The 22,873-nt window shown below is 42.6% G+C and overlaps 4 protein-coding genes across 5 annotated transcripts; 2 read left to right on the forward strand and 2 right to left on the reverse strand.

The window, feature by feature from the left end:
- Positions 1-698: 698 nt before the first annotated feature.
- On the reverse strand, positions 699-2,230 carry LOC109782534 (guanosine deaminase). 2 transcript variants are annotated; one of them, XM_020341157.4, is made up of 4 exons: positions 1,944-2,230; positions 1,349-1,521; positions 1,109-1,213; positions 699-1,018 (listed from the first exon to the last, which is right to left on the reverse strand). In XM_020341157.4, exons 1-4 carry the CDS (start codon positions 1,957-1,959, stop codon positions 830-832), a joined length of 483 nt encoding a protein of 160 aa, XP_020196746.1. In that variant the 5' UTR covers positions 1,960-2,230; the 3' UTR covers positions 699-829. The 2 variants fall into 2 exon arrangements, with proteins under 2 accessions (XP_020196746.1, XP_020196747.1); XM_020341158.4 differs by having other exon boundaries at positions 1,331-1,521.
- Positions 2,231-9,055: 6,825 nt separating this feature from the next.
- On the reverse strand, positions 9,056-10,555 carry LOC109782527 (guanosine deaminase). The gene is made up of 4 exons (XM_073498927.1): positions 10,405-10,555; positions 9,783-9,973; positions 9,532-9,636; positions 9,056-9,430 (listed from the first exon to the last, which is right to left on the reverse strand). The coding sequence occupies exons 1-4, from the start codon at positions 10,550-10,552 to the stop codon at positions 9,278-9,280; spliced, it is 597 nt and encodes a 198-aa protein (XP_073355028.1). The 5' UTR covers positions 10,553-10,555; the 3' UTR covers positions 9,056-9,277.
- Positions 10,556-13,499: 2,944 nt separating this feature from the next.
- LOC109782535 (flap endonuclease 1-B) lies at positions 13,500-19,914 on the forward strand. The gene is made up of 17 exons (XM_020341159.4): positions 13,500-13,675; positions 13,794-13,910; positions 14,522-14,580; positions 14,682-14,741; positions 14,839-14,892; positions 14,982-15,030; positions 15,139-15,186; positions 15,391-15,456; positions 16,215-16,265; positions 16,350-16,469; positions 16,544-16,628; positions 17,038-17,116; positions 17,843-17,951; positions 18,022-18,078; positions 18,186-18,235; positions 18,317-18,365; positions 19,447-19,914. Exons 1-17 carry the CDS (start codon positions 13,664-13,666, stop codon positions 19,618-19,620), a joined length of 1,239 nt encoding a protein of 412 aa, XP_020196748.1. The 5' UTR covers positions 13,500-13,663; the 3' UTR covers positions 19,621-19,914.
- A 530-nt stretch (positions 19,915-20,444) lies between these two features.
- Positions 20,445-22,809, forward strand: LOC109782528 (uncharacterized protein C24B11.05). The gene is made up of 8 exons (XM_020341150.4): positions 20,445-20,722; positions 21,247-21,356; positions 21,455-21,520; positions 21,621-21,718; positions 21,803-21,928; positions 22,017-22,307; positions 22,402-22,467; positions 22,558-22,809. Exons 2-8 carry the CDS (start codon positions 21,305-21,307, stop codon positions 22,711-22,713), a joined length of 855 nt encoding a protein of 284 aa, XP_020196739.1. The 5' UTR covers positions 20,445-20,722; positions 21,247-21,304; the 3' UTR covers positions 22,714-22,809.
- Positions 22,810-22,873: the final 64 nt, after the last annotated feature.

Raw genomic sequence — 22,873 nt, forward strand, 5'->3', positions numbered from 1 at the left:
AAATGACGTCAACTAGGATTTACTACATACTAGTAAGGTTCATCTCCAGGATTATTTTGAGATTTTCCAGATGATTTCTTTCATCGTCGCCATGTCCAGTTTTTAACTTGGGCCGATTCTGTAATTCAAATTTAGCTTTTCAAATTTACAGCAAGGCTAGTGGGTTGATTTATTTTGTGAAGGTCAAGAATGTGATAGGGAAGAGGATGTTAAATTTTGAAGATTTTTGGAGGTGAGGAAATCATATTGTCCCCGCAAAAAGAAAACACATATTGTAATACCTTTTCGCCAATCTTAAAACGAGGAAAAAAATATTAATCACTTCCAAAAATTTAGATTTTTTGGGTAGGTGACGTTCTAAGGTATTGTAAACCTAAAATTGTTTTGTTAATACGATGTCAAGGATCTTTTTTATATAAACGCATGTTTTAGGATTTTAGCAAAAGAATTGCCTTTTTAAGTTTTAGTTAGAATAAAATGTGATGAACAATAAATCAAAAAAATTTAAAATGTTCTGAATTTCGTTTGTACATGTTCATGTTAGTGTCGAAAGTGTGCATGGCAGTTTTCCTCCGAAACATAATAATTGTAGTTCTGTTTTCCTTTGTACTCCCTCTGTAAACTAATATAAGATCACTATAATAATTTACGGAGGGAGTATATGTTCATGTTAGTATCCACAGTTATTGTCTCAGAATTAAGTAAGAGCAAATTAGAATCAAATCTGCCCAAATCACCAATGACATAATTTTGACAATTACAGTATCTTTCTTTTCTGAGCATCAAGGGATTCCGTGATGTGAAATCCCATCATGTCTTCATATACACATTATTTCAATCGAAATTTCCCCTTGGTGTTCTGAAAGACTTGTTCAGCAAGCAGGGCTCCATTCCCATCTGCTCGCTTTATCTCCAGGTTGGCCGTACGGTAGTGCCCAGTTCCTCCGAGAGCATCAGCAATGAAGGCGTCAAATCCAATGGCAACAGCAGCTTCTGCCTTGGCTCCATACACCAGCCTCTGCATTGCAGCATTCAGCATGATTATTAGTTAAACAAATTAAGCTACGTACATTCTACAGCATGAAGAATGCTGAAGTAAGGGGGGAACCTTGATCCGGGATAGATGAACAGCGCTAAAACACATCGGACAAGGTTCGCAGGATGCATACATTTCGCAATCCGACAGCTCAATCTTTCCAAGCTTTTTGCAAGCCTCGAGGAAAGCAAAACACCGATTATTTGATACAGACGACTAAACATTGGAAATATTCATGTACCAAAAAAATGTAAACAGTAAGCACCAAGTGCACCTATTTACAGGGTACCTCACCTCTCTTATTGCAGTTACCTCAGCATGTGCAGTTGGATCAGTGTTCTTCAAAACCATGTTATGGCAACTGACTACTACTTCGTCGTTGCGGACTACGACCGCACCAAATGGGCGTCCATGGCCACAGTCGACTGCTCGGTAAGCTTCTTCTACCGCTATCGATAAGAACTTGTGATCTCTATCTTGTGCAGCTGTTCAACGAAGCAAAGCATACACAAGTCAGTCTTTTCTCCTTAAGAAAGAGTGTTTCTCACCCCGCAAAAAAAGAAAGAAAAGAAATAGTGTTTCTCCTTAAGAAAGAGTGTATGGCCTGCTCTGCGATTGCCCAGAACCAACAAACCATTGCTCTGGTTTGGAGTAGCTAAGCAAGTGTCCGAGGAGAGTTTTGGTACTGACGAACGACAAAGCAATGGAGCTGCTAGCTAGATAGAGCACCAAACTCGCCCCCTCAAAGCAGGCTGAGAAGTGCGTCTTCTTCAGTGCAGTCTCCTCAGCACACTCCCATTCAGGTGTGGAACCAGGGAACTGCCACCCCATTCATCGAGATCGAGATCCAAGCCCACCATCCCAGACCCACGAGACGAGATGACCGGAGCGGAGCGCCAGAGCGTACCTTTGGCTTCCTCCATGGCGAGCGGATGGGAGGAGGAGGGGAGCGCGCGGAGCGAGCGACGAGGTGCGCGTCGGTCGGCCCCGCCCCGTCCGTCCGTGGGAGTGGGGGAGGAAAGGGAAGAGCTGCTGGTGTTGGTGCTGGTGCTCGGTCGTCGCTCGCCGACGCGGAAGGCTGATGAAGCATTGGAGCTGGAGCATCCGTCCACATCAGCGCTAGTACAGAACTAGAGCTTCTCACACCAACGATCGCTTATCCACTAATATCAAACTTACAATCTCCGAATTTGTTTCGTTCTGCGCTATGCAAGCTCCTAGAGTTAGGGGAGTCATATGAGAAAACAGATTCTCCTATGGATGTCTCAACCGTCCATTTGATTGAAGATATGTATGCATGCATGCTTATTTTCTCTCTCCGCCTGTCTTAATCATTACTCTCTTCGTTCCACAATATAGTGTGGCCACGTTTTTCGAGATCTAACTTTGACCATTAATTTAATCAACAAGACCGACTGCGGCGCGAGCAAAAATTATACCATTGAATTCGTATCAAAATGCAAATTCAGTGGTATGATTTTTGCTCCCGCCGCACTCGGTCTCGTTAGTTTAATTTATGATCAAACTTAGATATCGGAAAACGCGGGCGCACTACATTGTGGAATGGAGGGAGTAATTAATTATGAAGGCCTCATGCATGCATACTTTTGTTAGAGAGTTACATGTGCCATCCATCCCATCTTTCATGTTTTTTCATTTCATCTTCTAGTTTTAATTTACTACTCCGGTGTATTTGTTTTTTGATAAAATTTCACAATGCAAGATGCATTTTTTCTAGTTCCTCATAATTCCCTTTCTATCCTTCTGGAAAAATGAAAGTATCTCTCTTCTGAGTGTGTGTATCTCTCCTTATAGTAAAAGAAGCAAAGTATCTCTCTCTCGATTGCATGTATCTCTTACATTCCTGAATTGGCTGATTTACATGCCACTAACCAATAAATTTGCCAAGAATAATTTAGTCCTAACTAATCTATAATTATGTACCTTGGTCACCGCACCGAAAATAATACATCTTACATAAAGGAATTGAGGGAGTATATCTTTTGAACCGAAAATCTAGATTAATTTTCGTTCGCATATTTGTGTTCATCGCTTCGAGACTTTCAACAACTTTAAAAAAAATCTAAGTTTCAAATACTGAAACTTGGTAATCGTAACATTATTTCTTTTACCAAGTTTTACCAAATTTCATATGTTTTTACGGTTCTGGGCTTAGCATTTTAGGGTTCAAGGTTCAAGGTTTTAGTTTTAGTTTTGAAACTTGCTATTTATGATTGCTTCTATTAATTTTAGTAGTTGAAACTTGCTTGACTACCCAATTTAGCTCGCGATCCGCAAAGTCGTTGGATCCCACACAAGGGCACACCAAGTTTTAAGTTTTAGTTTTTGAATTTGCGATTATCTCGTTCACGCGTACCAAGTTTCAGCAGTTGAAACTTCATGGATTTTTAAAAACTCGTCAAAACATGTTCAACATTTATCTTATTTGAAAGCAACAGGAATCTGAAAAAAAAATTGGACTCGTCTTTCAAAATATATAGAAGAATAAAAAATTGAACATAAAAAAATTAAAAGGATAGGAGGTGAGATGGGTGGAGCTGCATGCAAGTGGCCCATCCAAAATGATTAATGCATTAATCTATGCACGGGAGAAAACTCCACTCTCGAAGTCATATGGACTCAATCGGCATAATAATCATCGGATTGACGATTTTGACCAAAAAATCCATCTAACAGAGCCGCAGTATTCCCCATATCGCCATAATTTATGGAAGGCGTCTCAAATCCAATCCACGAAACTCAGTATTTGAAAGTTGTAGCCATTGGTTTAGAGGACGCCCCATCCGCCAACTACTTGCACAGTTTCACCTCCCTCCTCACATCCCGCAGCCAATCTCCTCTCCTGCATGCCAAATAACGGCGACAGACGCATGCCAACTGCATGGGGCCATCTTAGCCACGTTTTCTCACTCATTTTTCCTCCGCCCGCGCCTATAAAAAGGTTGTCATCATATCGGAAAGCTCATATCCCCGCCTCTCATAGCCTCCACCTCTATCACCACCGTCCACAACCTCCAACTCCCTCTCTATCGCGCACAATCTCCACTTCCCCGCCGCCCACAACTGCTCTTGGAGTAAGAGCGGGATGATGATCGAGTCCACTTTTGCATCCCCATTATCCATTGTTTCTACATAATAGTGGTAGGATTTTCAAAAATTTATCGTGCACCACACCCTTTTTGCCTTGCCAAGTACCCAAAGAAGAAGGGTATTTTGAGCATTGATTGGAAAACACCTAACTCTAGGTGAAAATAATGCTAATTGATGTCATAATAACCTTCCTTATGAATATAACATTTCGTGGGAATGGATAAAACATAGAAGTTTTACCCACAAAAAAAAATAGAAGTTCCTTATGAAGATAAAATTCCTAGCATGAGAGTAACAATATCAAAGAGTACTGTGCATTGAATAAAACATAAAAAATATTTGGGCAAAAACCTACTAAAGCATACAAATTTCTCAAACATTAAGGTGAATGGGTAAATAAATCCAATTCATTTCTCAAAAGATTGAGGGGGAATGGATACAATAATTCCAATTCCAGATAATAAATGGAGCTGAATCCTCGTCATGATGATCATCATGCATACAAGTTCAAACCAAGTCAGGAAGAACTTGTTGGGCTAATCTTGCCAGAGATGGCTGCAAATAGTAACGAGCTGGAAGTAGAAGGGGAAATCTATCTTCATCCTTCAAGGTCTCTTTCCAGCTCCTTGGCCCCTCCTTCATCATCTTTGTAGCCTCCGCTTCGTCATAGTCATGTCAAGGGCATCTGTCTCATCGTCTCTGTCATCATTATATAGAGATCAAGGCCCACGACGCAAATGTACCGGCTGAAATCACAAGAGACAACGTTGTTGATGTCAAGGCTGTCAAAATAGTCCGCAAGACAAGTGGACGACTGGATGGTGTTATTCCGCATGTTGATCGCGAGCAAATAGTGTGCACATGTCGGGATGAACTTCCATATTCTCCGGCTTTCGCGGCACTCGCCGAGCGCGACGTAAACAATGTCATGATCATCTGTACTCAAAAGAGGGTACATGAGGGTTAAGTCCTTTGGGAGGTCGCGGAATCCATCGAGTCCCCAGAGGGTCTCAAGGCGGAGCTAGCTCATACTCTTTCTCCCACCCCATGTCAGGGTCCAACAATCTCCACACCATCACGGTGCGGTCCTTGAGGTCGACGTGCTCGAGGAAGCCGTCAATGGAGACCAACTTGATGATGGAGTTCTGGACGACGTGCATGGTGCGGTAGTCTTCCGGTTGCGCCACCCGGGAGTTGCTGCGTCGGTGATCTGCTCCGGGCAACTCTGGGGCCAATGGGAAGAAGCCAAACTCCAGCACATGGTCGTCTTCACCGTCGTTGTTGAATAGGGTGTCCAAGAGGCAGTACGTGACGCCACGCAAGAGGTCCGCCCAGTAGCCGACGCCGTTGCACGAAAACACCATGTCGGGTTGGAACACGCGCATGTCGACGCAAGACTTGTTTGGGAACGTAGCCTTCTTGACCTCAGACCATGGCGGCAAGGACGAGGAGGCGGGCCGCCACAGCAGGAGAGCATCTTGTTCCTCTCCACCACCGGCGTCGTCCGCCAACTTGCCCGCGAGGACTAGGGCAAAGTCCTCGCCATGGCGTGGCCGTGCAATGAGCATGTGAACGGTGAGGCCGGCCCGTGAACCTCCAGCAGGGGCTTTCTGGCGCGGGGATCATGTGGGGCGACCCATCGACGGCGTTGTAGACGAGATAGAGCATGTGGCCGAAGTCGTGGAGGAAGGTCGTCGTGATGACGACGACGCCTCTATCGACGGCTTCGATGTTGGTCAGCGGGCTGCCGCCTCGTAGGCCCAGGCAAGAGATTCCCGGCGGCGCGTCGGCAAGGTGCACCCCGATGTCCATGCTCCGGACCACCTCGTCGGCGTGGGACTGCGGCTGGGGTGGGAACCCGGACGCCGCCTTCTTGACGCACCTCAGAATCTTGAACGGCTGCATGGCGATTAGGTCTGTCTGGTCGTTGTCGTCGAAGTCGGTGCGCACGCGGCGGTGCAGCAGGCAGCCGGGCGGCAAGCTGGAACCACTACCCGACATGGCTGCTAGCTAGGGTAGTAGTGGATCTACGGCAGAGGCTAGGTTTTCTTTAGGGAAAGGTATGATGGCACCCGGGAGCCCCGGCACCCTCTTATCTGGCGCGTCCAACCGTTTCGAGATTTGTGCAGGGGCACAACGGTAGCAGGCCATTAGCGAGGCGACGTTTAATTAAGCACCTTTTCGACAGTGATGGACAGGGTTGGTCGTAGGCTGCGGCATGCATAGCAGGCTCTGGCAAAGGTAGGCCTGGATGGGGACCTTGAAATGACAGCTCACAGGGCGGTGCATGCAGGTCACAATTTTTTATTCTTGCTTGGAGCAACAATTATCTATTACTCCATGTTTCCTTTTCTGCCTCAATCATTCTTTCTTCTTCCTGAGAGGTACCATGCAAGAAAGAGAAAGGTGAGGACAGAGAAAGAGAGTAAGTTTGCTATTAAGCATTTTTCTGGAATTAGATTTTTAGGATGTTTTGAAAAAGCGAGGAGAGAGAGATGGTTTTTAGGATGTTTCTTCTAGAAGAGAGAGAGAGGTGTTATGCGTTAGAGAGAAAAGAAAGAAAGAGATGCTGTGAGAGGCAGAATAGTAATATAGAATGGAGAGATGTGTTGCATGCGTGACAGTCTGAGAGGAAAGGAGAGATGTGGACAGCACGTTTACTTCTTTTCTTTACTACTAGCCGACATGTCACGTCCAGCTCCATTTGAAATCCTCTCAGATTCCCTCGGTTCACAACCAGTACGTCTGCTAATCAGTTGTTTGCTACAGTACACTGCACATATCCCTAAACGCTGGAATCTGTACCAACGGTACTGATAAGGGGGTGCCTAGGCATCCGGGTCCTGAAAATCCACTCTCTTTTCTTTACGGAAGAAGATGACCTACATGGATGGTGCAACGAATTTGTTGGATTTTGTTTCTCCGGTGTTATTACAACTCGATGGCCTACATGGATGTGTGTATATACACACACGTGCACGTCGACAGGACACGGGAACAACTAGGAATCTGACTCGCACTCAGTTAATTTCAGAGAGTCTATTGAACGAACGTTCGCTAGATTCGTTCTTGGCGCAACCCAACATCGTCCGTCCAATACGTGAGCGAATCTCAACGCGAGGACAACCACGCAAACATCCCAAGCGCGGCCGTTCGCTCCTAAGTCACTGAGTCATCACGAGCGAGCTAATCATCATCTCGTCATTGTTTTTTTTTAAAAAAACTTTCAATCGATCATCTTCAATCATGACAGTACAACAAAGACCAGAAATAATAAAAATTACATGCGAATCCGTAGACCACTTAGCGACGACTACAACCACTGAAGCGAGACGAAGGCGCGCCATCATCATCGCCGCTCCCTCGCCGGAGCCGGACAAATCGGGAAGTCGTCGTCCTAAGGCCCATAGAACTAGCGCAGTAGAACGGCAACCACCGCTGATGAAGAGTAGCGTAGATCCGAAGGATCAGCTTGTCATTGTTGCTCCCCATTTCCTCCCCCGGAAAGTTGTGGTGGAGGTCGAGCTCCATGGTATCGCTTATCTAGCCATCTTTTTTCTGCATGGTGATCTACTTTTGTCTTTTTTGTTTCTCTTATCAAAAGAACATATAAACTTTAAAGCAAAACAACAAAACATTCTAATAACAATGTGGGAGAAAATCATTTTTTTTCATGCATCTTAAATACTTAAAACGACTTTTTTACTAAAAAAAATCTCATTTTGTATATTTATGTTTTTCCGAGCAAGAAAGTTTGTTTGACCTACAAAGTTTGACATCCATATGTTGTTTCATTTGAGACAAACAAAAAAGAGAAACTTTCATATAGTAAGTTAGTTGGCTGGCACAAATCTCAAAGCTATGTTGGAGGGGTGAGGATAAGGGGTGCCATGGAGCTCGGCCTAAAGAAAATCACTCTCACTTTCGACCCCCGCCTCTCTCTCGCATGTTTGTCCCCAACAAAGTTGGAACCTGATAGGCGGCCCCAGCTCCGCTGGTGGTGGACTGGTGGGGAAGGCCTTCACGACAAGCACGCTCGAAGCTCATCCACCATCAACGCTAGTAGCGGAGCCTCGGGTACCATGGGGGGCTCTCGCCCATTGTTGTCGGCCTGCAACCTTCGCTCTTCATGCTGAGAAGGCCTTCACGGCGCACGAGCTTGACACGGCGGAGCAGCTCTTCCTCCATCAACGTGAGCAGGGCTTCCTCAGGCACCACAGGGACGAGATTACATGGCCCGTCGTTGCCGGCCTACCCCGTCCCCTCCTTGGGAACCACAGGCGCCCGACCCATTGTTGTCAGACTTCCTCACCCGGTCCGGTGTTTTAGCTCCCACGAGCATATTCTCCAGGGGTGAACAGTAAATTCAAAACAACATCAAACAAATTTTAAAAAAAAATCTGATTTCTTTTAAATGTTCATGTTAGTATCCAAGGGAAAGTTGTGGTGTACCCCCATAACAATGTACCCTTTACCCTCATTGTCCATTCTTGAATCAAAATTCGTGCAAAAAAACTTCTCTTTTTTGTTTCTCCAAATAAAAGAACATTAGAACTCAAAACTTCGCAGATCAACAACAGTTATGTGCAGATAAGTTTTCGGATTTTTCGGCGCAACATGAATGTTTAAAAATGATAGAATTCATTCAAAATTTGAAATTTGACAAATTTATGTTCCATAAAAAAAATGGAAACATTTATACAATGAGTGACACTTGTGTATAATCTGCAAAGTTTTAAGGTCAAATGTTCTCTTGTTTGGAAGAAACAATAAAGAAAATTTTCTATATAAGGATAAGACGACTCATAACGCAAATTGAATTATCTAGGTAGAGGGTACACTGGTACAGGGGTATAAAAATCCACACTCTCAAAGCGTGTTTGACAGTTTTCATGTGGAACAGAATAATTGTAGTTCTGATATTTTTTTGTACTGTTTCATGTTAGTATCCACAGTTAGTATCTCAGAATTAAGTAAGGTCAAATCAGAATCACATGTTATATATGCTACTGTATTTGACTGTTTGTAGTTCATCACCAATGACAGATTTTTGACAATTGCATTATTTTTTTCTGAGCATCAAGGGCTTCCGTGATGTGAAATCACATCAATGTCGTCTTTATCTACACATTAGTACATTGGAAATTTCCCCTTGGTGTTCTGAAAGACTTGTTCAGCAAGCAGGGCTCCATTCCCATCTGCTCGCTTTATCTCCAGGTTGGCATTCTGGTAGCAGCTTCCCATGGCAATAGCAGCTTCTGCCGTGGCTCCATACACCAGCCTCTGCATTGCATTGTAACATTCACCACGATTGATAGATTGTCGATTAACAAAATAAGCTATACGTTCTACCAGATGAAGAATGCTAAAGTAAGGGGGGGAACCTTGATCCGGGATAGACGAACAGCGCCGAAACACATCGGGCAAGGTTCGCAGGAAGCATACATTTCGCAATCCGACAGGTCGATCTTCCCAAGCTTCTTGCAGGCCTAGAGTGAAAGCAAAACAGCGGGTATTTGATACAGACGACCAAACATTGGAAATGAACTACAAAAAATACACCAAGTAACCAAAAATGTAAACAATAAGCACCAAGTGGCTTATGAGCATAGCCTCTGCCCACAGGGCAATTTACCTCTCTTATTGCAGTTACTTCGGCATGTGCTGTTGCATCGGTGTTCTTCAAAACCATGTTATGGCAACTGGCTACTACTTCGTCGTTGCGGACCACGACCGCGCCAAATGGGCGTCCGTGACCACGGTCGACTGCTCGGTAGGCTTCTTCTACCGCTATCGATAAGAACTTGTGCTCCCTATCTTGTGCGGCTGTTCAAAGAAGCAAAGCATAAACAAGTCGAACTTTTCTTTAAGAAAGAAAGAAAGAAAGAGTGTCTCTCCAACTCCAATTGCAGAGAATTACAGAGATGAGTCGGGACTTATTTAGTCATCAATCAAAAGGTAGAATAATAAATAAAATAAAGTAAAGCAGCTAGTAGGTATTGTAGAACAACTTGTGCAATGTATAGAGAAATTAGCATACATAAGCAAACAAGATCCTCATGAACTCAGAAAGATGCTGTCCCTCTCTTGTATGGCCTGCTCTGCGGTTGTGCTGAACCACCAGATTCAACAGACGGAGGAGCTAAACAAGTGCACGAGGGCTGTTTTGGTACTGGCGATTAAATCCCGCCTCCTTGAACTTGGGTATTTTATTGAGCTATAAGCAGAGCACAAAACAGAGTAGCAAACAATCTGACCCGCGAGATAACCGGAGCAGATCGGCGGAGCCAGCGACGAGGTGCCTCCTGGCGGCCCTGTCCATGGGAACGAGGAGGAAAGGAAAGTGCTTGGTGCCAGGTCGTCGCTCGTCCAGTCGACGCGCAACTCTAGAACATCGGTCCACATCAGCGCTCGCTAGTACAGCACTACAGCTTCTCACACCAACGACGTGTACATTTTATTGATTATCCGGTGTCAAACTTATAATCTGGGCAACCAGCTGCTCAACATAAAATGTGTCTAGACAAATCTAAGATTAGACTTTTGGGACGGAGAGAGTATTATGCAAGCTCCTGCTCTAGCCAAGTTATGGTATGACTCCATAATAACCGTTGATATGTTGACCGAAAAGATCACTCTAACAGAGTCTTTGGCCCCGTTTTTTTGGCCTTTCGTTTCTGCTTTTTCAGATTTTTTATTTCGACAAAAAAAGGCGGAAAAAAGATCACTCTAAGTATGTGCTTTTTGTTTCGGCTTTTGGCTTATACCATCATATAACAATATTGATTCATAAGCTAAAAGCTGAAGAAAAAGCCCCTGTTTAGAAGCTTTTATGGCTTTTTTGTCAAAATAAAAAAGCTGCAAAAACAGAAACAAAAACCCAAACAAACAGGGTTCATATGGTTTTGGATCATCCTAATTATAAAAGGTGCTCCAAATCCATCACACGAGCCTCCATATTTAGAGGCCATGGGGCGTTGGTTTGGAGGGCGCTCCAGTCATCGACCGCTCACGCAGGATGAGATCCCGTGCGACCCATCCTTTCCTGTGTGCCAATTAATGGCGGCCGTCGCATGTCAACTGCCCCATGGCCATTTTCGTCACATTTCCCGCTCGTTTTCCCCTGCGCCCACGGCTATAAAAAGATCATTGCCATGTTGAGTAGCTCATACCCCTTGCCGCCCACAATCTCCACCTCCTTCCCCCGCCGCCCACAACCGGTCTCGGAGCAGGAGAGGGATCGCCATGAAGTGTCATTAAAAATATATATTAAGGATTACAAAGCATCAACTTAAATCTTTGGGTGCTCCACCTCATGTTTAATATGATTTTAAAGAAATACAAAATTAAGTTTGAAATTCCAATTGTTGTTTGATTAAGATGGAGAAAAAACAGTTCTTATTCTTTGCCGGCATAGGTGGTCACGCTCGCGTCCAGGCGAAATCCCCGCCAATGGCTGAGATGTGTAAGCTCCTAATCTAATGTATTATGTTTGTTGTATCTCGTAGGTCAATCTAGAAAAAGGGACATGTCACTGACCCATATCTAATATTTGATTTTTTATCTTCACCTTTTTTATCTCTACTATTAAAGGGGAACTAGAGTTGGTCATTGTACGTTCGCCTCCCACCCCTGTCCCTCCCCTGTTTGGTCCCCCCTGTACGTCACCCCTCCCCACATCCCGCATTAACTCAATCAAATCAAATCACACCAAAACCTCAACTAAATCAAAACTTTCCTTGTTTTCCCCTACCCATACCGAAATCAAATCTAACCAAAACCTCAACTAAATCAAATGTCCCTTGCCTTCCCCTATCCATACTCAAATCAAATCTTATGAAAATCTAAAATAAGGTGGGTGTAAGGTATATGCCGGACATGATTGATGGTGAACCATTTGACAGTTAGCTAGTGTGTGCTAATGGGATATCAACCCATGCAATTAGGTTGCTACTTTAGGTGCCTCATTGTTTCAAAAGATCTTCATAAGAATCTAGGAAGATTAAAATCTAAGGAATTTTTTCCTACATCCCTTGTTTGATTCACATGATTCAACACTGTAAGGGTTTTAAGGGTTCTTTTACATCGCGTTTCGTCGAAAATTTGGATCCACCCAAATCCCTTGTAAAGTATCCTTCGTCTTCCATTATGCAATCAAACACATCAAAATATCATAGGATTCAAATGAGCAGGACATTGCAATCATGTGTCAAATCCTTTTTATTTAGAATTCTACAATAGACTATGCCACAAAAAAAAAGAAATCTACAATATAATTTTTTCATGAAACTAATCAAGTGTATGTTTTATGGTGCACCTTAAACATGATTAATGTGCAAACGTGTTTCCGCATATACAAGCAATTTTACGCTATAATACTAAAAAATGCTTTAGGATGTTGGGCTCCAATAAGCCCATTTTATTGATTTTTCTTAAAATATATAGTTGAAGTGTTATTTTTTGTGAATTTTTTGGCATGTATCGATGTACCTACAAACTATCATATGCTACACATTTGTAAACATGTGTACATAAAAAAAATACATGGATTTGAAAACAGTAAAAAATATGCACATTGTTTGCTTGAAAATTCGTAAACGTGTCTTTTTTTTACAGATCACATGGTAGTATGTCCCAATGAGATTTTATCTTGTCAGAATTATTTGATGCTTCCAAATACGAATTTTGATTTTTTGTTTTATTAAAAAATGTGCCCACCGGAGCTTGGGCTCTAATACGCCTCTCTCTTGTAAATAATATTTTTTGATAAGCCTAGTAATTATAATACAATACTTTGATTGTTAGAAAGTTTTCGTTGATAGACGGTCACTTGAAAAATGCTAAAAAACATTCATTGTGGATGGAATGTAAGTCACATTACTACGTTTAAGTTATCTGATCTTTATCATTATTTCAGCACATATAGGAACTCCTTTATTGTAGGGAACTTATTTTTAGGGGTATAAAAGTTTTATTGCTCAAAATGCACATGATATGGGATACAAAATGGATCATGTGGTTAGACCAACCAGACATGTCACCCCTGATCAAGAGAATGTGAAAACTTGGCAAACCTATCGGCGTCGCTATTAGCAGCTCGGCCTTCAAAGGAAGACATACAATTAAATAATCGAGACCTACTATTAATCTCTTTTTTTGAATTATTTGAATTACTTACCACATGTGTCATGTGGTTACTGTTCATCTCCCTGATAATATTCCCATGTGCTCCCTGTCTAGGAACTGATAAAAGACATCCAAAGGGCATCATATCAACTCTTTTGATTGTGGGTTGTACATGGGCCGGGCCTACGAACAAGAGCTAAAATCTTCCAGGCCTATTTAGAGTGACAGGCGAATGGTGGTTTCTAGCCGTCGTCTTCCTCCTGGAAAAAAAGAGAGAGAGGCCCAAACGTCTATTATCCACTTCCCCGGCGGCGGGAGGAGGGTCTTGGACAAGCAGCGGCGGGAGCGGAGACGGTCGGAGGTTGCTCGCCGCCGGCCGCCGCCGACGCAATGGGAATCAAGGTACTCTCCTCCAGTGGGTTTCTCGTTCGCGGCTCCCGTTTTCGCTCGCTTGTGGCCCCCCGATGTGACGGCCTCTCCCTCCCTCACTCTCTCTCCGTCTCTGCGCCCCGCGCGCTAGGGTTTGACGAAGCTGCTGGCGGAGCACGCGCCGAGGGCCGCGGTGCAGCGGCGCGTGGAGGACTACCGGGGCCGCGTCATCGCCATCGACGCCAGCCTCAGCATCTACCAGTTCCTGGTGAGTCGCCGTCGTTCGCCGCCCCCCTCCCGTATGTTCTATCCCGTTCCCCTTGGATTTGGGTGGTGCGAGTTGTGCCTGTGCAATCGGATTGGTTAGGAGATGCCATTCTTCCACTCCGGGGAATGGTTCTGCTTCATGCTTGCTGCCGTTGGGCGGTTGATTGCGCTTGGGTTGGTTGGTTCACATGGGAGGATTGTGCGTGCCATGACGCCTGTCAAAAGCTTGAGCATATGCCAACACATTTTTCATCTGTCTATTTTGTGTAGGAGGCAGGGGTTGCCAGTCGCCAGCAGCAAAATTGCAATGTTGAGAGTGTAAATTAACAAATGCAGTAAAAAATAATATCTTATAGGCAATGCTGTTTACCATGTGCAAGCTTTCCATATGTCAGACAAAAGGGGATGCTTATTTAGTGTTAGCATGTGCAAGCTCTCCTTATATTGACAAAAGGGGTTTCTTATTAGTAAAACTTATAGAACTCGCTGGTAAACAATTCCCCATTTGCGTTACTCCTTTGTTTATTGTATTGTAGGACCATTTGCCAAACCATGTGGTTAGGCCATCTGCTTGCCTCATCTGCTGTATAATACTGTTTCCCATTTCTCTAGGTTGTGGTGGGAAGGAAAGGAACAGAAGTTCTGACCAATGAAGCCGGTGAAGTCACAAGGCAAGCAGAAATTGTTTGCCCATCAATTTGTTTGTCTAAAATGTTATTGAACTCATGATGTTTATTAGCTCATATGGTTTTTTTTTATTTCTAAATTGCAGTCATCTGCAAGGCATGTTGAACCGGACTGTAAGATTGCTTGAAGCAGGAATAAAACCTGTGTAAGTTTGATCCATTTCTGTGGCTGGTTGGTCGCTGTTCTTTCTTGCTTACTGTAACTAACACTAACAGGGGTTAACTGCTGAACGTTTATGCCAGGTTTGTGTTTGATGGTGAGCCACCTGCCCTGAAGAAAAAGGAACTGGCCAAAAGGTATACGCTGAACCATTCCATTGCTTCCATTCTTTACTCTCATTGTCTTGTCTCAACACATGCTTTGACATATGTTCGCTGCTTATTAGGTCTTTGAAGAGGGATGATGCTTCGAAAGATCTTCATAGTGCTATTGAGGTCACTTTCTCCTTGCCGTAGTTCGAGAATCTCCAACCCTCCTCTTTAGTCGTCATGCTTCTGTATTTGTTGTGTTGTTGGACCTCTGAGGTGGCAATTGCATTGCAGATTGGAGATGAAGATTCAGTTGAAAAATTTAGCAAAAGGACCGTGAAGGTAATTGTCCTACAATTTGGGGAAGGACTGAAGGAGGCAATAATTTCGTGTGTATATGTGTAGATTTAATTCGGATAAAGTACCCTAACATTCATTCTGCCAGTTTGAGCTTTGTCTGCAAACTCAGTAACATTCTTTACCATGTTCTGAAGTGGTTCCAACTTCCAAGCACATGATAAGGTCTTTTGTTCCTTTTCTTTCCAGATCACAAAAGAACACAACGATGGCTGTAAGAGGTTGTTAAGATTGATGGGTGTCCCTATAGTTGAGGTATTATTAATTATTTTAATTCATCAGTTGCTTCAAATATTTCTGTACATTGCAGTCACAGATGAGTTAGTTTCCTCATTGACGTGCTTTTTCAATGCCGAGGAGATTAATAGAACATTCAGAATCTTGTGCACATAAAGAAGTAATCACCAGGTTTTCACTAAAGAAAAAACATCACCCTGCTCGGGAGGCCTTAAATCTGCCTCAAATCTAAGTTCTCTTGAACGTGGGCTGATAATGTTTTCTCAGTCAAGTGTAGGATTCTAAGTTTTAAGCCTAGAAACTGTTCAGGCATGGTCAGCTTGCAAGCCTCTCCTTGAGCAATGAACCAGTCCCCTGCTTGTCTCTATCTTTTTTGTGTGGAGGTGAGTGTGTGTGTGTGTGTGTGTGTGTGGGAGGGGGGGGGGGGGGTCATGATGGACACGTTGTCTTGAGTACAAGATATCTGTTTGCTGTTCTCTTAACCTTGTCTATTCAGGTCAGCTTAGGCGTAAAAGAAAGGCTTGACCTTAGCATACGAAAAAATGGGACATTGGAGTGATACTTTGGCAATCAACAGATGTTTCCCGTAATTTAGGAAATACCACGAAAGGAAAACAAACTGGATTGGGCTCTGCTTCTCATGGAGTGAAATTCTTCTAAATGAACAGCATGCCGTACTGTAATTTCATGGCAAAGATGCAAGCATATTAGCTGGCCTTCATGAGCTTTACTGTCGTATGTATATACCTAATCACTTTGTCTGAATAATTATGCAGGCACCAGGTGAGGCAGAAGCACAGTGCGCATCACTTTGTAAGAACCATAAGGTGCAACAGACAAACAACTTTGTAAGAACTCTATCTTTATTATCCAAGTAGCATGACTTAATTGTATTTCATTGTGAGTGCCAGGCATATGCTGTCGCTTCAGAGGATATGGACACACTGACTTTCGGTGCTCCAAGGTTTCTTCGCCATGTAACTGACCTTAGTTTTAAGAAATCTCCTGTCACAGAGTTTGAAGTGCCAAAGGTAAATTCTTCTAGTTTTGATCTAATGTTTTTTTTTTCATCTGAATATCATGGCTACTCTTCACTATTTGACAGGTTTTGGAGGAACTTGGACTCACAATGGATCAGTTCATCGACTTATGTATCCTTAGTGGATGTGACTACTGCGAGAATATTAAAGGTTTACCTGCATCATATGTTTTCTTACACACTTCTGATATTAGATTGAGTCCACAGTATGATGTAGCTCTTCATGATTTGCTTAAAAAGTTGCACAGCTCTGAAAATATTAAAGCTGTTTCTCTTTATTAGTTATGTCATGCATGGACACAATATACTCAATTCCAAATCTAGCTTCAGCAGAACTGTGGAAGAAGTGTAATGTCTCAGGCTTCAGATTCATAATATATTGTTTGCGCTCACCGTATATGATTAAAATGTATGCTTTTGCTTATAGTGCAGCGAAATTGGGTGCTGTTTATGTCGTTTCCATTTTTGAATCTTGACAAATCTTCGTTATACATAAACAAAATGGATCCAAAATCCACAACCATTTTAATGTTTGTCGGACTTTGGTCTTGGTTGAATAGGTATTGGGGGACAAAGAGCCTTGAAACTCATACGTCAGCATGGTTGCATAGAAGAAGTTGTGCAAAATCTTCACAAGAGGTATGCTTATCCTTGCTAGTGTTTTATGTTGGCAGCAAAGTATTAAGACACTCTTTTTGCAGTCCATCTATTTAATTGTGCAATCAAACTCCTCATTGAGAAAACTACGCAATTGAACACTAGGCACACATTTTGAATGGTAACAATGATGTTTCAATGTTGTTTTTTCATCTGGGCATGCTAAAACACTGACATACCCTTTCAATGTAACAATGCGGCTACTGTGTCCATTAACATACATCCTAAACAGCTTCTGTCACCATCCTGCACTCTCGAACTACTCCTGTTGCCATTTCGCGGTGCTTCATGAGCTATGTTCTGGTGCTATGCCACTGTGGTGTTCCTGCACATGTCATGCCACCGTATCGCTCCTGTGCTGCTGTTCTCTGACCCTGCCTTCTGCTGTTTGGATCCAACCCCAGATTCATGGCGTCAATGGGGGCTGATCTGTCCGGTATCTGGCATGTCTTGACTTTTGATGACTAGTTTGTGATGACTGCACTGTAGTTTTTTATATAGCATAACATTTCAGTGGGCAATTGTTTATTACTCCCGATGTCAAGGTGGTAGTTAATTCTCAGTTTTGTCGAGGCAATGAAATTTAAATTTTGACCAGAAATTTGAATTCCCTGGGCTTTGCAGTAGACAACTATGTCTAGTTTTGACGAGGCACTCCAAGTAATCTAGAATGTTTGGTTTTACTTAACACACTCATATGTTCCATAGGTACACTGTTCCAGAAGATTGGCCTTACCAGGAAGTTCGAACCTTGTTTAAGCAACCAAATGTTTGTACAGAAATTCCAGATTTCCAGTGGACCTCAGCAGACAAAGAGGTTATGCTTGATAACTCATGTCATACGGTCCATGTTTTTCCACAAACTGATAGTTGCTTTCTATTTCCAGGGCCTTGTGAATTTCCTGGCATTCGAAAACAGTTTCAGTTCTGATCGAGTGGAAAAGGCATGAACGCATCTTTATTTCATCCGAGCACTCTTATTTAATCTCTTGTAATTTGAATTGTAAAATTGTTGATTTGTTGACACAATGTTTGTATGTTTATTCATTAGGCAGTAGAAAAGATAAAGGCTGCTAGCGATAAATATTCCCCAGCAGGGCGGTAAGTGTAATCTGCCTTGTATCTCATGGATAAACTCATAAAGATTGATGCACCTATAAGATAATATTTTTATTGTATCAGAGCGAAGCTTTTGACCCCAGTAGCTAACCTATCAGGATCTACAGATAAGGTGTGGTACTAGTCCCCTAGACTTATTATTTGTCTCACATGGTTCAAATTGACATCCCTTCCTTCTTAGTAGGGTAGTTTCACATTTTTTACAGAAAACATAATGCTTCATAAATCTCTCTCTCTCTCTCTCTCATACAATATTACGTACTGCTTAATTTCTACATCCGTGGAAGTTACCATTGGATGTGTCCATTATGAATGGTTTTATGAAAACTTATCGGCAGATTAGTTTGAGCAACTGCTTCATCCCTTTTTGTTTCCTTCCTTGCGGCCCATTATTATGTGCATTCAAGTGAGCCCTCTGTAGATGGACTCACGGCACAGTGAAACAGGTGTTCATGAATGGGGCAAATACCGCTCAGGGTGAGCAAGCCCATGAAGATGGGATACTATAATACAGAGAAATGTACTATTAACTGAGGGTGAGAAGTTTCGATGGGAGAAGCTAAAATTCTTCTTGCTCGTGTAATAAGATGTCCTTTTGAAACCGAAACTGTAATAAGTGTTGAGCCTCTTTTATCTAGTGTCCCAAACAATAATAGCCAATTCAGACTCATCTATATCTGCTAATACACTTTAGAATTGAACAATTGATCCCGCAAATTTTGTTTTTGTTTGAACAATTGAAGGCCAACAATTAAATGCCACACAAAGTAACAATAGTGCAGACAAAATGTATCTATCCGTGAATTGGACTCCGCTCACACGTGCGGTCTTCTTATCCACGATCCCATGTGGTTAACCTGCTGTGCACTGGCCTGGCTTACCCACACAGATGCATGTAGCCAACTCCATGACACGTCGCAGATTATTTATGCAACTTTGATGGACACAAGTTCTCAGTTGGTAGATTGTCTCTTCAGATAGTTGATTGCTTCAAGTATTCTTCATTTCTTCTGGCGTAGAGTAGCCGAGTGTTGGATTATTACCTAATTTTCTTAATGATTTTTCTGGCATGTTTTGAATTTTATCTGGTTGGATAGGAATATATCAATATACAGTCGTGTACAATTCTGAAAACCAAGAAACACTATAATGTTGATCCTTATCTTATCCGTTCGTATTTTACTGGATAACAGGAATCCAAGTGTGTTTTAGGTGCTTCAGGACAAGGTCTGAGGAGCAGGACTGCTGTACAAGTATGCAGTAGCTCAAGCTCTGGTTTCAGATATGGTAGTTCTAGTTCAAAGCCATTGGTGCTGGGAAGGCAATCAGGAGTTCATGTGAAGCCTCCCACCTTTTCTTTCATCTAAATCTGGAGTTGCTTTGGTTCTCAAGATTACCTAGCGAAGCTGTGACCAAGCTACAGGAAGAATAGATGGCCACTTGGAATGTGTCAAGTGAATGCTATGGTTGTAATTTAGGCTTGTCTTGTAATCTAGAAAATTAGCTTCAATGCTTCAACTTATTCACATCTAACGCTGCTTCCTGCTAGAGTGTCGCATGGTGACCGGCAAGTATTTGGTCGCCTTTTGGCTATAATATGGAAAATTGTCAGTGCGCCAGTGTTTTTTTGCTGACAAAATACACATATACCCCTTGCATTACCTCGAACTGGAGTAAATGTTTTGTTCAAACACGAGCTATGTTGATCATATAGTTTTTCAGATTCTGCACGATCTTTTCATGGAGCATAGAGGTTGTACATTAGCCTCCCATGCTCATGATACAGGAAATCGAGAAGTATCATTTGAACCGCAAAACTGGAACGTATCTTTGATGTTGGCTGTTCCATTTGGGTTATTATTGGATTCTTAACAAGTGGAGCCTTGGAAATCCTGATGACATCTGTGCCCTTTGGTTATGCCACATGATATGCTCAAATATGTGTTAAGTTAGCCTTGGAGATGTCTGATTCGCCATATCTTATATTCTGTATGACTTCAACATTGGCGGCTGGGGAACAACAGCTCTTGGAAGGGTACCAATCACCACCGAGTGGGTATATTCCCTCATGTATGCAAAAATCCAGGATATTTGATACAGATGCTGTAATATTCTCTGGTTCTTCCAACTCGTGCTAAATATTCTCATGCCACTTTTGTAGGAACTGGGAGGTTCTGGCTTGTGGCCCAGTGGGCACATGAGAGCCTTTAGATTTGAACACTAGCCTGTTGTTCTTCTGTAGGAAAGTGGCATCCTTGACCTGATGGAAAGTTGTAGACAGACATCAAATTGGCTGCGGATCATTCTGAATGCTGGATTTCATGCCATCAGTCTACCAAAGCATCTGTGCATCTGTTATGTTCTGTATGTTGCCAGCTTGGCCTGCTGCTATAAATACAGCACCAAATCTACCAGGCTCAACACCATTCATTGCCTCATTAGAAGCCTTCCAGTGTTCATTGTCGCAAGGTAACCGACTCTTTTGGCTTTCCGCAAGTGTTTTTATTTACTTTATTCATGTCCGCTGGAGCCAGGATATGTTTGGGCTAATCATGCTGGATTGAGGTGTCATGGTAGATGTATTAACACTTAGGTAATATCATAAATTCAGAATATACCTCCCACTGGGTGTGAATAATATAGTGAGATGAAAATTACAATGTCTATGTCAGATGTTAGTACCAAAGTTCAGCCATTAAAATATTTTTGCTGAGTTGTCTGATTTCAGAGCCAAGAGAATGTAGACAAGTCTTCAGCATGGGTATGGAATGTAGACAAGCCATTAACATATTTTTGCTGAGTTGTCTGATTTCAGAACCTACCATGTCTTACTGAAGTTTACAGTTTGGCTGCTTCAGTTTGATTGTTTGTATGGAAAGACTTGTTTTGCCTGCCGTGCTTGTTTTGTACCTGGCACACTACATAATTTATTTTAGTTAATCTCCTGGGGACTATGTTATTGCTTTCTCATGAACTGCTTATTGTTCTTTCAGGTTGCTATCTGATTGTGTCATTTCATTTAGCAACTGCCTCTGGTTTTGACTGTAGAAGATGGCTGCTATTGTTGAAGGTCCCACTCCTAAGTATGAGTGCTTGCTATTTGGTATGTACCGTGCTTTTATAAATCTGAAGAGTTGTTTGTTTAAATTACTTATTGTTTTGTACACTCCAGTAAAAGCTGTTCACTATTTGTGACTGCAGATTTGGATGATACACTGTATCCTCTTAGTGCTGGCATCAATCTTGCTTGCCGCAAAAATATTCAAGGTGTGAATAATAAGTCATTTTTTCAGTATCTTCGTACTTTATGAATCGTTATGTTTTCATAAATGATTGGAGAGACTAACTTTGAAATTTTGGCTACCAGATTACATGCGTGACCATCTGCGAATTGAAGAAAGCCAAATTGCAGAGATGTGCCTGGAACTTTATAGGGAATATGGCACCACAATGGCTGGTCTTAAGGTACAATTTGTATCCAGTTATTATTTTTAGCAGAAGAGCTTATGTTTCTTGGCCCCTAATCATACGAATGTTAATTCTCTGCAGGCATTAGGTTATGAGTTTGACAATGATGAATTTCATTCAAATGTTCATGGTAGACTGCCATATGACAATCTGAGGCCTGACTCTGTTTTGAGGACCCTTCTACTTTCCATTCCACAAAGAAAAATAGTAAGCGAATTTGCCACAGTTTATTTGCTCTTCTAATCATTACACCTTGCATTGGCAATTAGTAATTTGGAGAACTTGCTTGTTGCAGATATTTACAAACTCGGACAAGGTTCACGCGGAAGAGGTTCTGCGCAGGCTGGGTTTGCAGGACTGCTTTGAGGGTGTGATATGCTTCGAGACATTGAATCCACCAGCTGTGACGAGCAATGGCCTATGCAAGTCCCAGGCGGATCCTATGGCTCTCTCTGATGAACCATCTTCCGACTTGGACGGTCTCTATGGATCGGATGGCAGACCTAAATCATCCATCCTGTGCAAACCCACTATTGAATCCATGGAAGCCGCAATTCATATCGCAAATGTTGATCCTAAGAAGACAGTACGAGCAATCCCTCTTTCATACATGAGCAAGAACACTCCCCACCGGCAATGATAACCTGATATTTTGCTACTTTGCTACTTCCATTTTGTAGATCTTCTTTGATGACAGCACCCGGAACATTGCTACAGGAAAGGCTGCAGGCTTCCACACCGTGATTGTAAGATTGCGTCACGCATAATTCCAAACTAGGCGTGCTTCCACGTCCAGGGAAAATGTTACACCTGTAATTCTTGTGAATTTGCTGCAGGTTGGCAGGTCAACACTCGTTCCAGGGGCTGATCATGCACTGGAGAGCATCCACAACATCAAGGAGGCCTTGCCCGAGATATGGGAAGTCCACGACTGGTCAGAATTAGACGCTGTTCCTGCTTCTGCCACGGTAGAAACATCGGTTATTGCTTGACGTCGTGTTCCCAATGATTGGCTACCATCGGAGAATGGAATGTTGTATCACAGGTACCAAGCATGGACCTATTTAATAAAAAGTAGCATTGTATTCTCGACCTTCATGCGCTGATACACCTCAGAAACGCCGCCTCCCCTGTGCAGGGTGAAAAAGGTAT

This window comes from Aegilops tauschii, chromosome 5 (assembly GCF_002575655.3).
Source record: "Aegilops tauschii subsp. strangulata cultivar AL8/78 chromosome 5, Aet v6.0, whole genome shotgun sequence".
Lineage (NCBI taxonomy): Eukaryota > Viridiplantae > Streptophyta > Magnoliopsida > Poales > Poaceae > Aegilops > Aegilops tauschii.